At 42.5% G+C, this 12696-nt stretch overlaps 1 protein-coding gene across 2 annotated transcripts in view; it reads right to left on the bottom strand.

The window, feature by feature from the left end:
• ppfia3 (PTPRF interacting protein alpha 3) overlaps positions 1-12696 on the bottom strand; it is a 33883-nt gene that overhangs the window by 8724 nt on the left and 12463 nt on the right. Inside the window, exons 8-25 of one of the 2 annotated variants that reach the window (XM_024799688.2) lie at positions 12406-12458; positions 11707-11800; positions 11360-11494; positions 10469-10552; positions 10064-10195; positions 8739-8801; positions 8570-8649; positions 8149-8314; positions 7602-7792; positions 5434-5671; positions 3785-3918; positions 3545-3699; positions 3288-3387; positions 3116-3197; positions 2843-3043; positions 901-966; positions 415-441; positions 82-257 (exon numbers count right to left, since the gene is read on the bottom strand). In XM_024799688.2, coding sequence (XP_024655456.2) covers positions 82-257; positions 415-441; positions 901-966; positions 2843-3043; positions 3116-3197; positions 3288-3387; positions 3545-3699; positions 3785-3918; positions 5434-5671; positions 7602-7792; positions 8149-8314; positions 8570-8649; positions 8739-8801; positions 10064-10195; positions 10469-10552; positions 11360-11494; positions 11707-11800; positions 12406-12458 — 2177 coding nt within the window. Of the gene's footprint in view, positions 1-81; positions 258-414; positions 711-900; positions 967-2842; positions 3044-3115; positions 3198-3287; positions 3388-3544; positions 3700-3784; positions 3919-5433; positions 5672-7601; positions 7793-8148; positions 8315-8569; positions 8650-8738; positions 8802-10063; positions 10196-10468; positions 10553-11359; positions 11495-11706; positions 11801-12405; positions 12459-12696 lie in introns of those variants that run through there. The other variant, XM_076883420.1, reaches the window with a different exon arrangement.

Below are 12696 nucleotides of genomic sequence, written 5' to 3'. Positions count from 1 at the left end.
ATGCACACAAAGGTAGGAGAGTAAGAGTTTTGTAAACACGAGACGTGACAAAAGAGCATGAGTTATGAAGCCGAGCTCTACCTGTGGAAGCTGTCCACCATCTTGAGCTGTCCTCGCAGCTCTTTCTTGGTCAGGTGGTCCAGCATGCGAGCATCCACCAGGGACTCCATGAAATAGCTCCGATACTGCGGCAAGCCCAGGCTGGGCAGCCACTCGTTGCCCACCCACTCATGATTCATATCGCCATAGGCCAGTATCTGGAGGGGACAACCACAGATGAGCAACACTGATTCACGCTCGGCCTCGTATTTGATGGCGCTGCAAATGACTCACTGCTGTTAGAGATGAAATGAGTGACAAATACGCAGCATGTTGCGCGAACTTTTTTTCAAAAAGGCGCAGCTGATCCCTTACCTGATCCCAGCTGAACTCTTTCAGCTCCTGCAGAGAGAAGAGAAGAGGAAGACGAAGAGAGACAGAGCCAGAGAGAGTGATGTGGAGGTGGTGAGGGAGAGGGGTGCGGAGGTGAAGAGCAAGGTGGACGAATGGATAGATAGTGAAGGAGCAGCAGAGGAGGAAGCAGCAACAGCAGCAGCGGGAAAAGAGGACAAAAGGGAGGAACAGTGTGTTAGTGAACGGGTAATTAGTTGGAAGCAGTTCACACTGAAACGGCAACAACAGGGAGAGAAGAAGATGCTCAACACTATGGCCTGGGCCCACAGAGAGACAGAAGTACAAAAAAGAAGTACAAGGAGAGAGAGGAGAAGGGAGGGGAGAGACTCATCAACGTGATTCAGACCGGACGAGACGCTCAACATTATTCAAAATAAATAAAATAAAATAACCATGACCATAAAAGGGCAGTTTGTCAGACAGAGACAGGACGGCTGGGGCACTAACCGGGGGCTTGGTGGCGGCGTTCAGAGACTCCATCTCTGCGTGGGTCATCCACACGTTACTGGTAGACTGCAGTTATGTGAACAAAAGAAGCGAAGCAGTGAGATAAAAGATTACAAAAAATGCACACACACCACACTTCACTGCCTGTCTACAGCAATGAGTCAACACTCGAACATTTTCGCGATGCCAAAACAGCCACATCAAAAGATGTCAGCCAACCACAACAGAAGACTCATTGCCATGGTGATTTCCACGAACAAGAGGTTCGATGGGCTTATGTGAACCGATAACTAATGAATCTGCTCAGCCTGTTGGGCAAAATTGCACGATTGATCATCTTCCGCATTTCACCGTATCATTAATATGATTTCTACTGTAAATAGAGAGGAAGCCAAATGCAGAAAAGGGAAAGCCAAGAAAAACCAAAATCTGCCATTTGTTAAAAGCTCCAAAGCAGACGCCTTAAAGAAGATGGCTTTCAGCTATTTTTCACTTTATCTTGCTTGAGGAAGCGGAGGAAAAAACAGTGCCACAAATGCATGTGCGTGCAGCACTTTTACTACATTTTTCAACATCTGGTTTGTCTTTGTTGCCGAGGGAGAGGGCAAAGTTTTTGTTGCCAATGTTTTCCAGATGACAAAGGTGAACCCCGTCACTCCCAGCAGAGCCTATTTCCATTCATATCTTTATCATTTTGGACATTTATCACGTGTAGAATAGGCTTCATGTTTGTTAGCATTCATTTTTATCTGCATCTGTTTTCTTTCTTTCTCTTTCTAATCCTACATCCTACATGTCATGTGCCCCAACAGGCTATTTCTATTACATCATTCCTTATTAATATCATATATTCCAGGTCACATTTTAATTTTATGACTAGCAACTGTGACATTTGGCGCTAATTATGTGGCCTTCACAGAGACTATAATCTGATAATTTGTGCCAGTCTCTAAACAACAAACATCTGGCTCAACATTTACCTCAGACTTTAAATATGGATGCGGCAAGGCGCTACTCTGAGCAAAAAGTCTATACTCAGCAGAAAGATAGATATCCGTCCCAAATGAATACATAAATCGACATATGAAGGCGTTTAAGGTCTTAGTGTGCTCCGATTAAAGGCTTCTTTACCTTTAATTCTAGGGGGAAGCTGTCTAGACTGGGATCTTTTTATCATGAGAAAATATTCATTCTTTAAGGTAAATGAGAGTTTTAAAATAGGGCTTATAATTTTGGAGGTCCCCCCCTTTAGCCTCTAGGAGCAGGGACCCCCTACAAGATCAAACATTTTCCAATGACCCACTCATAATCCTAGATATTAGGCACATACATCTGCAGTTTCATAAGCCATTGGACCTAACTGGATTCGAAAACCCACAGCCTAAACGACTCCCATCTGTAGATATTACCAAGTTTTATGGAAGTTCTGCAAAAATGAACAAAATCCAATCTATTTCTCCGTCATGCTGGGCGAAAAAGTCTAATTCTCGGGAGAAGCAGGAGGCATAAGTAATTTCACCTCTCACACTACCGTTCATGTTCCTGCTGTATATTTCTTTTGCTTTTCATTTACACGTTCATTCATTGTTTGGTTACATTTAGGTGACCAACATCACTCGAATATGTTTGATCACCGTTTGGGTTAAAGCGCAAAGTTGCGGCTTCGTGAAGCTCTGTTTTCTTGGTTACCATGGTGATGTACTTACTCTGTAAACATATGTGGTGCAGACATGAAACATATTTTGAAATGAAATACGTCCGTTTCAAAGCTGTGCTGACGGCATGGAAAAAAGGGCTTGGGTTTTTGTGACTATTTCATATAATGCCATGAGGTAGATATGCATTTTTTATGTACCAGAGCATTTTATAATTTATAGCTAATAATTTTGTGCTCCCCTTGGCTATGGACTTGTTAAATGTATGTGCAGTTTCAGAGTCTCACAGAGCGAGTGCTGGCTGGGGCAGATGGGCTGGTGAGGGACACCATCTCCTGGATGGCCAGCCGCAGTTTGAGGCGGTGCAGCGGGTTGCTGATGCCGATCTCCCTCTGGATCTCCGTGTCGGATAGGTTGGCCATGATCGCGCCGCTCTTCACGTTGGCACGGCATGCGGCGACGTACCAAGCTGGCATTCCCACCCACAGCTAGAAGGAGGCAAGGAGTGGATTAAATCAAGATGAAAGTTTCATTTAGATCTCAGTTCTATGATCACCTACCTCTAACCACGACACAACAGTAGGTCCATCCCAAGATGCAAAAGGAAGTCCTTGGCGACATGCTTCTTCCAGCAGCTCATGCCTGATAAGAGATTTAACAGAGAGATTTCTTATTTGGTGCTGTCCGATTAAAAGATCAAAATATGAAACGCACAGCATATAATTCACTGACTTCTTCTTGCTGCGGCGGTCTTTATCTGCTGGACCAAGAGTTCCCGTCTTATTCATTCCCATTGGGTCTCCAGATGCCAGGTCTTCAGAGGGTGTAGATGCTGGGAAACATACAGTGATGTCAAAGATTGCAAGAACTAGATAAGAACACTTTTCTGGCTCCGAATTCACCGAGCCAATAAAGTGTTTAGATGTAAATGCTGACAGCATGGATTACTCATGCTCAGTCAGTCCCTCCCTTATCTTTTATCAGTTTACCAAGAGAAACAGATCCATCCCGTCCAGCTTGGCCCATCCTTCCTTTTTCCTTCTTCCCAAAAAGCCGGCCGATGGAAGACTTGATGCTTTTCTTCTTGCTGGCCTTGTGGAGTGAATCTTGGCTGCTGTTGGTGCTGCTGCCATCTGCCGAGAGACTGAAGGAGAGACAAAGAAAGTAACTAAAGTTGGAAAAACAAATACACATTGAAAGCATCACGCTTGAATGCGCAGCCGTCTTACCTGCGAAACTCTCTGGGGTCATCGAGCATCGCTCCCGGATGGGTGAGGGCCATCCTGTCCAATCGCAGCGCACGAGGAGTGGGAGGAGGTGTAGAGTCAAGAAGAGCGAGGGATCGGTCATCATCTTTGCTGTTCTGGAATATAAAATGCAAACTGTATAATTTGCAGTAGATGCAAACACAAAAATTATAATTTTATGGATGTTGTGAGCTCTGCTCTGCTTAAATGTTTTGTCTGTAAATTAAAAAAATATTAGCTACTATATTCTAAGTATGTTTTTTACCTGTTGTAGCATCATTATTAATATTGCCAAGCCACAACTGTGACTGAGACTGGCCGAAACAGATTTCTTACATTTTTGCTGGATTCTAAAGTCAAATGTGACTCCATTTGTTTGACAGCTAAAGCTTGGCCCAAATTAAGTCACACGACAGAACAACGACGCCAAGCACAGCAGCAAATCCACAAAAAGAATCTACACCAAAACAGAAAAGACCGAGCCGGAGCTCAGAATGAAATGCTGTGGTGGTATCCTAAGAGCGCTGTGCTTAAATGAATGCAAACCAATATTGAGAATAAGCAACATTAATGCACAACAATGTGAGAGACTAATAAAGGCACACAGAAACTGATCACTTCATGAATACTTCAGGTTATTGCTGCTAGAAGTGGTTCTACAAGCTGCTGAATCATGGAATGTATTTTTTCACAGGACTGCACGCAGCACGGTGAAAACCTTGTTATTTACGTGACTGTAGGTCCCAACAATAAGATTCATCTTAGCCACAAATTGCTCGATTTAGACTGAATAAAACGTTTGAAGTTTTGCCTTCGAATGATTTCTGACTGCGACGTAACGGCACAAAATATATCCATTTCTAACAACTTGTCTGAAGCTGTCAGTGTCTTTCTGTGCGTTATACTCGAGAAAGTCAACTTCAGACGCTGTCCAGACCTGATTCTCTCAACTCTGTCCAACAATGATGCATGTAAACAACTAAAAAATGGAAAAAGGGGACAACAGCAAGCCCTGCTTTGAAAAACATGAGCAAAATCTACTAATCAACAACTGTTATATTAATATATCCTATTTGTTTAGAAATGTAATCCTTTTCCTGTTTTTTTTTTTTTACCAAATAGTTAAAAATTGAGATTAATGCAAGAGGAGTTCTTTGATTTTACAAGTTTAGTTGCACAGCTCACCTTTTTGACGTGAAGAGGAGCCGGAGCCGACTAGGTTTCCTGCTACAGCCTTAAAAGAGTTATTTTCCTTGGCTTACATCCAGCTTCCTAACTGTAACCAATCTTGCCATTCTCACTGAACGCCTACATAAACATGATCAATTTTCAAAATCACCACTGACAGCTTGCTTTTTGTTTATTGCACCATTACTTGTAATCTATCTGCCCGTTGCTGGAACCTTCATACCGCACCACGAGTCACTTAAATCAAACTTTCCCAATCTGACATTGTTGCCGCTGAAGAATAACTAAACTTCTTGACCCCATCTGCGTGATTACTTATGCTTTATTTAAATGACTCACTGTCTGGAGGAGCTGTCTGCATAAACAGGGAGGCTGACACCAAGGTGAGGTAAAAAGGTTAACACGAACTGAAATAGGAGTTCTTCTCTACATTCCAGTCGTACCTGTCTATCGGTCTCACGGGCAGGGGAGTGAGGCAGACGAGGGGTGGAGTGCCCGGAGCTGGGGGGAGAGGGGGAGGCCAGGGTGGAGGATGTGATGGAAGTGGGGATGAAGCCCCGTCCTGTGCTGTCTCTCCCCAGGGAAGAGGGAGGGATGGGCGGACTGTCCAAAGCCACGCTGACCCGGCTCTCAATCTCCTCGGCACGCAGCTCTGTGTTCTCCTTCTCCTCCTGGATCAATCTGGGTTTTCAGGGCAACAAACATGTGGATAATATTAGAACTCAGAAAAGGGCTCCAGAAGTGTCCTGGAGCTCTAAACAAATCAGGACAGTCTTAAAGAAGTAGTTTGACGGTTTGGAGAAAAAAAAGCTTGGTAGCGTTCTTGCTGTGAAAATTGATACCATAGTCATGAATGTAGCTACAGCCAGCAGAGCAGAATTACTGGAGACAAGAAGAATCAACTCTCCTGGCTCTATCTAATAATATATCTACTGCACATATAAGCTGCGTCACTTAAGTTGGCAAATTTACTTTTCTACTTTGTGTGTTTGTGTGTGTGTAAAAAATGGCTTTGTCTAGTATTCGCCATGCTAGCTTAGCAGTTGATGGCTCTAGCTAATTATTTAATCTAGACAAATAGGCAAATTCTCCTCACTCAGACCTCTACAGGAAAGCTAATCAGTGCGTTTTCCCAAAATGTTAATTGCTGATAAGTCAAATTCAGCTGTGAACCAAACAGAACACCTTTGGGATGTGGTGAAACTGGAGATTTGCATCATGGATGTGCAACCGACAAGCGACTGTGTGATGCTATCGTGTCAATTGGACCAGAATCTCTGATGAATGTTTCCAGCGCCTTGTTGAATCTGTGCCATGAACAGAGATGGGCAATAAAGCGTTACTGTAATCCGATTACCTTTTTCGAGTAACGAGTAAAGTAAGAGATTACTATTGCTAAAACGGTAATTAGATTACTGTTACTTTCCCGTAAGCACTCTGCGTTACTGCGTTACTAAAACCGTGATTTTCTTGCGAGAGTGTCTCATGACAATGACGTAAGTGCGACGTTTGTGGCAACAGCTGTGTGCAGATCAACAATGGATAATATATTGAGTGCGGGAGAGAGTATGAGCGTGCAGCGTTTAAAGCGTGGAAGTACTGACCTTACTTTGAGTTTGATTCCATAAAAAGTGACAAAAACATTAGCGTCCGCTGAAGAAAACCCCTTAACTTCCGAGCAAGCACCGAGTGCGCTACCAGGTAATGTGAAATTCACAGAGAAACTCGCGGATTCTTCAACTGACCGCTGCGGCACACCTGCACCAGGGCAAACCTCCGCCTAACCCACTCCTGCTTTACAGGTGAAAATAGAGCAACAGGACCGCTAGTCTTTAATTTTATTTATTTTCTGCTATGTTTCACTTGCATTTATTTGAAAGACTGAGTGTAAACACACAAATATTTTATTTTATGTGCTGGAATGTGCAGAAAATAGGTTTAAATGTTAAACAAATTTCTTCCAATCAGTGAATGTTGCATATAATTTAATTTTTGCTTGATGCATAAAGTTAAAAGATTAAAACTGATAAAAACAAGTTAAAAAAAAGAGACTTTTCCATTTGATTACATTTTGTATGATGATTATGCAGAAAAAGTAGAATTGGGCTGAAAGATCTATCGCTTTATCACCTATTCAGGTTGTAAATCGTGTTTTTAAAAAGTAACTAAGTAACTAAGTAATTAATTACTTTTGAAATAAATAATCAGTAAAGTAACAGGATTACTTTTTTGGGGAAGTAATCACTAATTAGTTACTGATTACTTTTTTCAAGTAACTTGACCAACACTGGCCATGAAGAATTCAAGCAGTTCTGAATGAAAAAGGGGGTCCACAGTTGTTAAGACTAGTTCCACCTTGAGTATAGCAGCAACTGCTGCTTATGCGTCAGTGCATCCATAAACAATCTAATAATGTATTAATTCATCACTAGCAGGATCTGATTAATTCTTCCACAACTGCATTTTCTCTTCAGGACATGTCTGAGAGGTGCTGTTATGTTTATTTTTGAGGTTGTAGCAGGTGTTGGTGTGAGTCAGTCTGCAGCATGTAGGGAGGTGTTTCTCACATTCTTACTTCTCTGAATCTCTAAGCGCTCTTGGCGTTCCTTACTTGATCTCCTTATTGATGGCCTCCAGCTGTTCCTGCAGCATGATGGCCAGGGTCTGCACATCCGTCTGTCCGCTGGGTGACAGAAGCTCGGAGCCAAACCGAGCCTCCCCGTCGTCCTCATCGTCTGAGCATCCCACATCCATGCCTGGCTGGAACCCAGTCCCAATCAGAGTGTGATCCCAATCTGAGTACTGCACACACAAAGCAAGACAGGATGATTCACTACACAACGGACATCTGATCCCATTTGCAAATACCAATCATTCAACATCAAATTGAGTTTGTAGGTATATGAAATAACCCATGTGCAGAGTGCAGCATCCAAAAAAAAGGTTCATCTTTTGTATACAGTCTATGCTAGGAACATCTAATTTTGTGTATCTCAAATCCCACTTAGCTCATTTCTTGAGCTCCAGTGAGTCAGTGCTGTTGAAAATTACTACACTGTATCACTGAGCTACACCTTTTTTTTGTAAAAAAAGGATCCCAACTTTCACTTTTAAACGTTTGAAGAGTGATTTCTGAAGCACCTTTTAAAATATCTCACCTTGGTAGTGTCCTCATGAGCAGAGCTCCAGCGGGGCCAGTGACGATTGCCTGCGCCTCCGGCAGAGGCATTACCGAAGGGATCCAGGTGAGTGGTGGAACCTGTTGGGAGGGACCCGCCTCCGTGGGAATACCTCAACTCCAGAGCGCTGCCTGGCAGAGAGCGACTGGAAAAATAAAAGAAGAAATGAGACACGATAAGATGAAACGATTAACCCTACACACAGCAAACAAAGTGGGGTACTAAAGCATAACATGTGCCAACTCCAAAGCTGAGATACTGCAAAACGAACATATCAATGTGAAAAATTAAAATTGTCTAATAATAGAGGATTAAATCAAAAGAGCACGGAAAATGAAGATACAGCCCAACAGTAGCCAGTCGACGTACAGCTACAAACTGTCCAAATGATGGTACCAACCTGGAATAAGAGCCCCCAGGCCTCGCTCTCAGCTGATCCAACTCCAGCTGAAGCCTTTCCAGCTCAGCGATCAGCTGATCCTGCAAATGAAAAAAAAAAAATGGTAGAGAAAAGAGGAAAATCATGTCTGCTAGCATAACCTGAGAATAAAACCTGGATGTATGGTCACCTTGTTTGCCAGCAGATCATCCTGGAGTTTCTTCATGTTGGACAGTTCCTCTGATAGTGCATTCTGGAGAAAAATGATAAGAAGTAATAAGAGTATGAGGGGAATTTCAGGAAAACCTTATTTGTTCTATCTGAGAAAATTAGTCTACTGTCTGCCACCAGTGTGTTTTTTTTTACAGGGACTCAATTTCTTGCCAGTGTTTCATTAGAATTACAGATGATCTACATATGCAGATTGCATCTACAATAACAGCAGTGCATATATAGAAATGTATGCATTAAAGCACAGATGCATGCAACTTCTTCATAACCATCTACCCATTCGGTTTCTTCTGCTTAGCCAATTCAGGGCTGCAGCTGCACTGCAGCCTATCTGAGCACTTATGAGGTGAGGCATGGGGTACACCCTAGACAGGCCGCTAATTTTAAAGGGCTAACAAAAAGGAAAAAAACGACCACTCATACCTACAGTCGATTTAGAATCACCAGTTAACCTAATGTGCATTTTTTTTAATTGTGGGAGGAAGCCAGAGTGCTTGGAGAGAAGTCTCCAGCTGGCTGTCGAATTTGAACCCCAGACATTTTACTGATTTGCTTTTTTAGCAAGAACTCAATGACCTGCATCACATGTGGGGAAAAGACATGCAGTTTTCGGTTAAACTGTGTCACTGGCTAACTTTGTCCGTGTTACCTGTTCACAATAAAGTAATATTTGTCACCTATAAATGTTACGTATCTCAAAATCCAGGAGTATAATTTAAAGTCTACATTTACAGCAAACTATCAATGCTACAAGTAACAGCTCAGTAAGCATCTTACCAAGTCACTGTGCTACCCTGCAAACGAAAAGCTCCACTTTTAAGCACATTCCTTTAAACCTAATCCCACCCGGAATTTATCATCAACAGGACTTTATACCTGCTGTAAAATCACAGCAGTTTACATTTAGAAAAGAAACCTTTTTGTTTGCTGATAGTGCAAATAAAGCACAGATTGTAGATAAGAGATTAACAAAAAAATCAACCACCAGGCATTTCTAATCTGGATGTTTATGTCTATTACATGTAGTAAATCTCTGTATTTATAAATTAATGAGTTCCAGGAATAATGAAAGTAAGACACAAAAAGAGCTAATGGATGTTTGAGGCACGGCTTGGGAATGTACTCAAGTTTAAACTGGTCACTTCCTGGAGGGCAGAGAATTGAGTGAAGGTACCCGAGGCCAGGAGTTAATTTGTGGGTTAAGATAATATTTACTGCAGTTAATGCATTTCTGATTTAAAAAATCTTTGGCTGGAAACTCTTTCTGTGGTCGGAGGCGGTCACCTTTTCTTCCAGGGCAGCCATCCTCTCCTTCAGATGGAGCTGCAGCCTCTCGTTGGACTCGGACAGCAGCTTGTCCACCGTGTCAGAGAGGCGCTTGTTGTGTTCGTCATTCATCCTCTCCCTCTGCCTCGCCTGAGGGGCAGGGTAAGCGAGATGAGCGAGAGGGAAAGATTTTTAAAAATCAGTGCAGAGGCTGAGAGAAGGGAGGGGGGGGAGGAGAGTTAATAACAGGGAATCTGCTTGACAGAGGGAGAGAGAGAGAGAGAGACAACGACTTCAATCTGAATGTGCACGGTCAAATACAGGGTTTAGAAAATTAGTGCGCCTTTGTGCAGAGTAAATCCTGACAAAAGGAAAAGAGGGGGAGGATGAAAACAGAAAGATGGAAAAGCAAGCGTGACTCACTCGCTGTAGCTCCTGGTTCTTCTCCTCCAGTTGCGCCTCCATCTGTCGCAGTCGCTCCTCAAAGTTACCATGACGCTCCTCCGCCTGAGCGATTGGAGAGCAAGGTTACAGCCTGAATCATGTTGCAACACTAATACAAATTAACACAAAAGGAACAGCTTGTTGACTTATTCCTTCAATTAGTTACATGCCTGTACAGATCACAGTGTAACAGGAAAGTTTGTTTTCTTGTTTCTTACAGGACATTAATCTTATCCTTCCACGCCAGCCTTCCTGCCCGAACATGTAGAAGCAGTAGTCGTTGAAGAGGTTTGACTAATAAGAGCAGAGCGACTTCTATGCAAATTTTTTGGTGTGAGGAAACCATTTTTTTACGGGAATGCAAGAGGTTAACATGCATGCAATTAAATCAGTCAGTCAGGAAGAATTTTTGCGGTGTACAGTCCTTGGCGTGCTGAGCACCCAAGGATGTAATAGCTGTGCTCACTCTGTGCCCTGAGCGGGCTTTCATCTCAGCTTGTCTGATTATGTATTGCTGCCACGGCTTGATAAAATATTTGCTATTCTTCTATCTTTTGACATCTTGTGGTTTTTTTCCCCCTACACTTTATGTGGGCGTGAATGCACACAAACATGCACTTACAAATGCTCCTGCTTGCACCTGCCTGCATGTACTCACGCATGCAACTGAGTCTCTGCATTGCTGCACATTCCAGCTCGCACCAAATTTGTGCACACACATCCACGTACTAAATTTTGTCTCTAGAAAATTTTGCTGTTTAAAAAAAACACGATTGGGGATAAAAAGGCTCGCAAGACTTTGGCAAACCTGTCGGATCACTCCAAAATACACCAACAAGGGTTTACTGAGGCCGATTAGGACGTACACACCTTGTTGAGTGCAGCCACTCTCTGGGCGAGCTGGGCTTCGATCTCAGGCAGCGTCTCAGCTCTCTGCAGGGTTTGCTGCAGCTTCTGTTTGGCATCATCAAGACGCTCCTGAAGCTGCCGGTTCTTCTCTTCACTCTGCAGGAAAGCGGGATGTCAGGGAGTGCAGGTGGAACTCGGACCGCAATAGAAGATTGCCGAGGGCAAAAAGACATGTTTAAAGCCGTCGGGGGGGAAGTAGAAAAGGCACTAATGATGCTCTTTCTGTGCCAATGCGAAACACAGCCAAGCTGCCAATCAGCAGCAGAGACATGAACACGCATGGAGATGAAAGGGACTGTTAACCTAACCTGTCTGTGGAGTGACTCCTTGCTGGCCAGCTCATTTTCCAGCTTATCTTTTATGTCATGGAGAGAAGTCGCCTCCCTCTGGGCACTCAGGTACCTGCAAACCAGACCCCAACAGAGACGTGAGTGGACGGGATTTTGGAAGAAAGGTCATCTTCATGTCAACTATAAAGAAATAAATCTACCAAAAATAATAAATATCCAGGGTAAATGCACACAATCCATTTATAAAATATGAGACTAAATGTTTAAATTTGCTCTGTATTCCTTAAAAAAATAGAGCTCATTTTATTAATAAAATTATTTATTTCATCTGTGTTTTTATTCATGTATTTTGTTTCTGGGAGGGAAAGTTTATATGACATACTTCATATGAGATTTGCATGATTTTTATAAAAATGCCAATTTTAAATGGGAAAAAGATGAATTAGGGACAAAATGCAAGGAAATTTTATGAAACAAATAGATGAATTCAAAAATTAACAAAACAAAAAATAAATGGGAACAAATAGGGGGAATGAATATGCAGATAATTAAATTCATGAATGAATCCCTACATTTATACCTAATATAGTTTAGCACATTCAATAGCTCTGAATGTTCTTTTTCGATTCTACTGTTTCTGTCTTTATAGATTTTCTTCATTGCGCTTTCCATCCTGCACTTTCTCCGTGTTGATGGACGTGGAGAGAAAACACAAACCTGCGCTCTAATGTGGTGATCCTCTCTTCCATGTCTTCCCTTTGACAGAGCGCCTGTGAAAATATGTAACCACTGTGAGAAACAAATAGAAAGGCGTAAGAGAGCAAATGGTAAATTTACAAGGAGGCGTTCTCAAAAAGATAATTCACTCAGTGTGAACTGCTATTAGTTAAGGAATGATAATGACCGGTTGATAGTTATCGCTGACAGATGTCAGAAGCACCCTGTTATGTCCAACAGAAATGAGAGTGGGGGTTGGGTGGGAGGATACAGGCCGTGGCAAGAAATAAA

The sequence above is a fragment of the Maylandia zebra genome, linkage group LG4, assembly GCF_041146795.1.
Source record: "Maylandia zebra isolate NMK-2024a linkage group LG4, Mzebra_GT3a, whole genome shotgun sequence".
NCBI lineage: Eukaryota > Metazoa > Chordata > Actinopteri > Cichliformes > Cichlidae > Maylandia > Maylandia zebra.
Note: the sequence above shows the minus strand (reverse complement) of the source record. Positions and strands in the feature narration are given on the sequence as shown.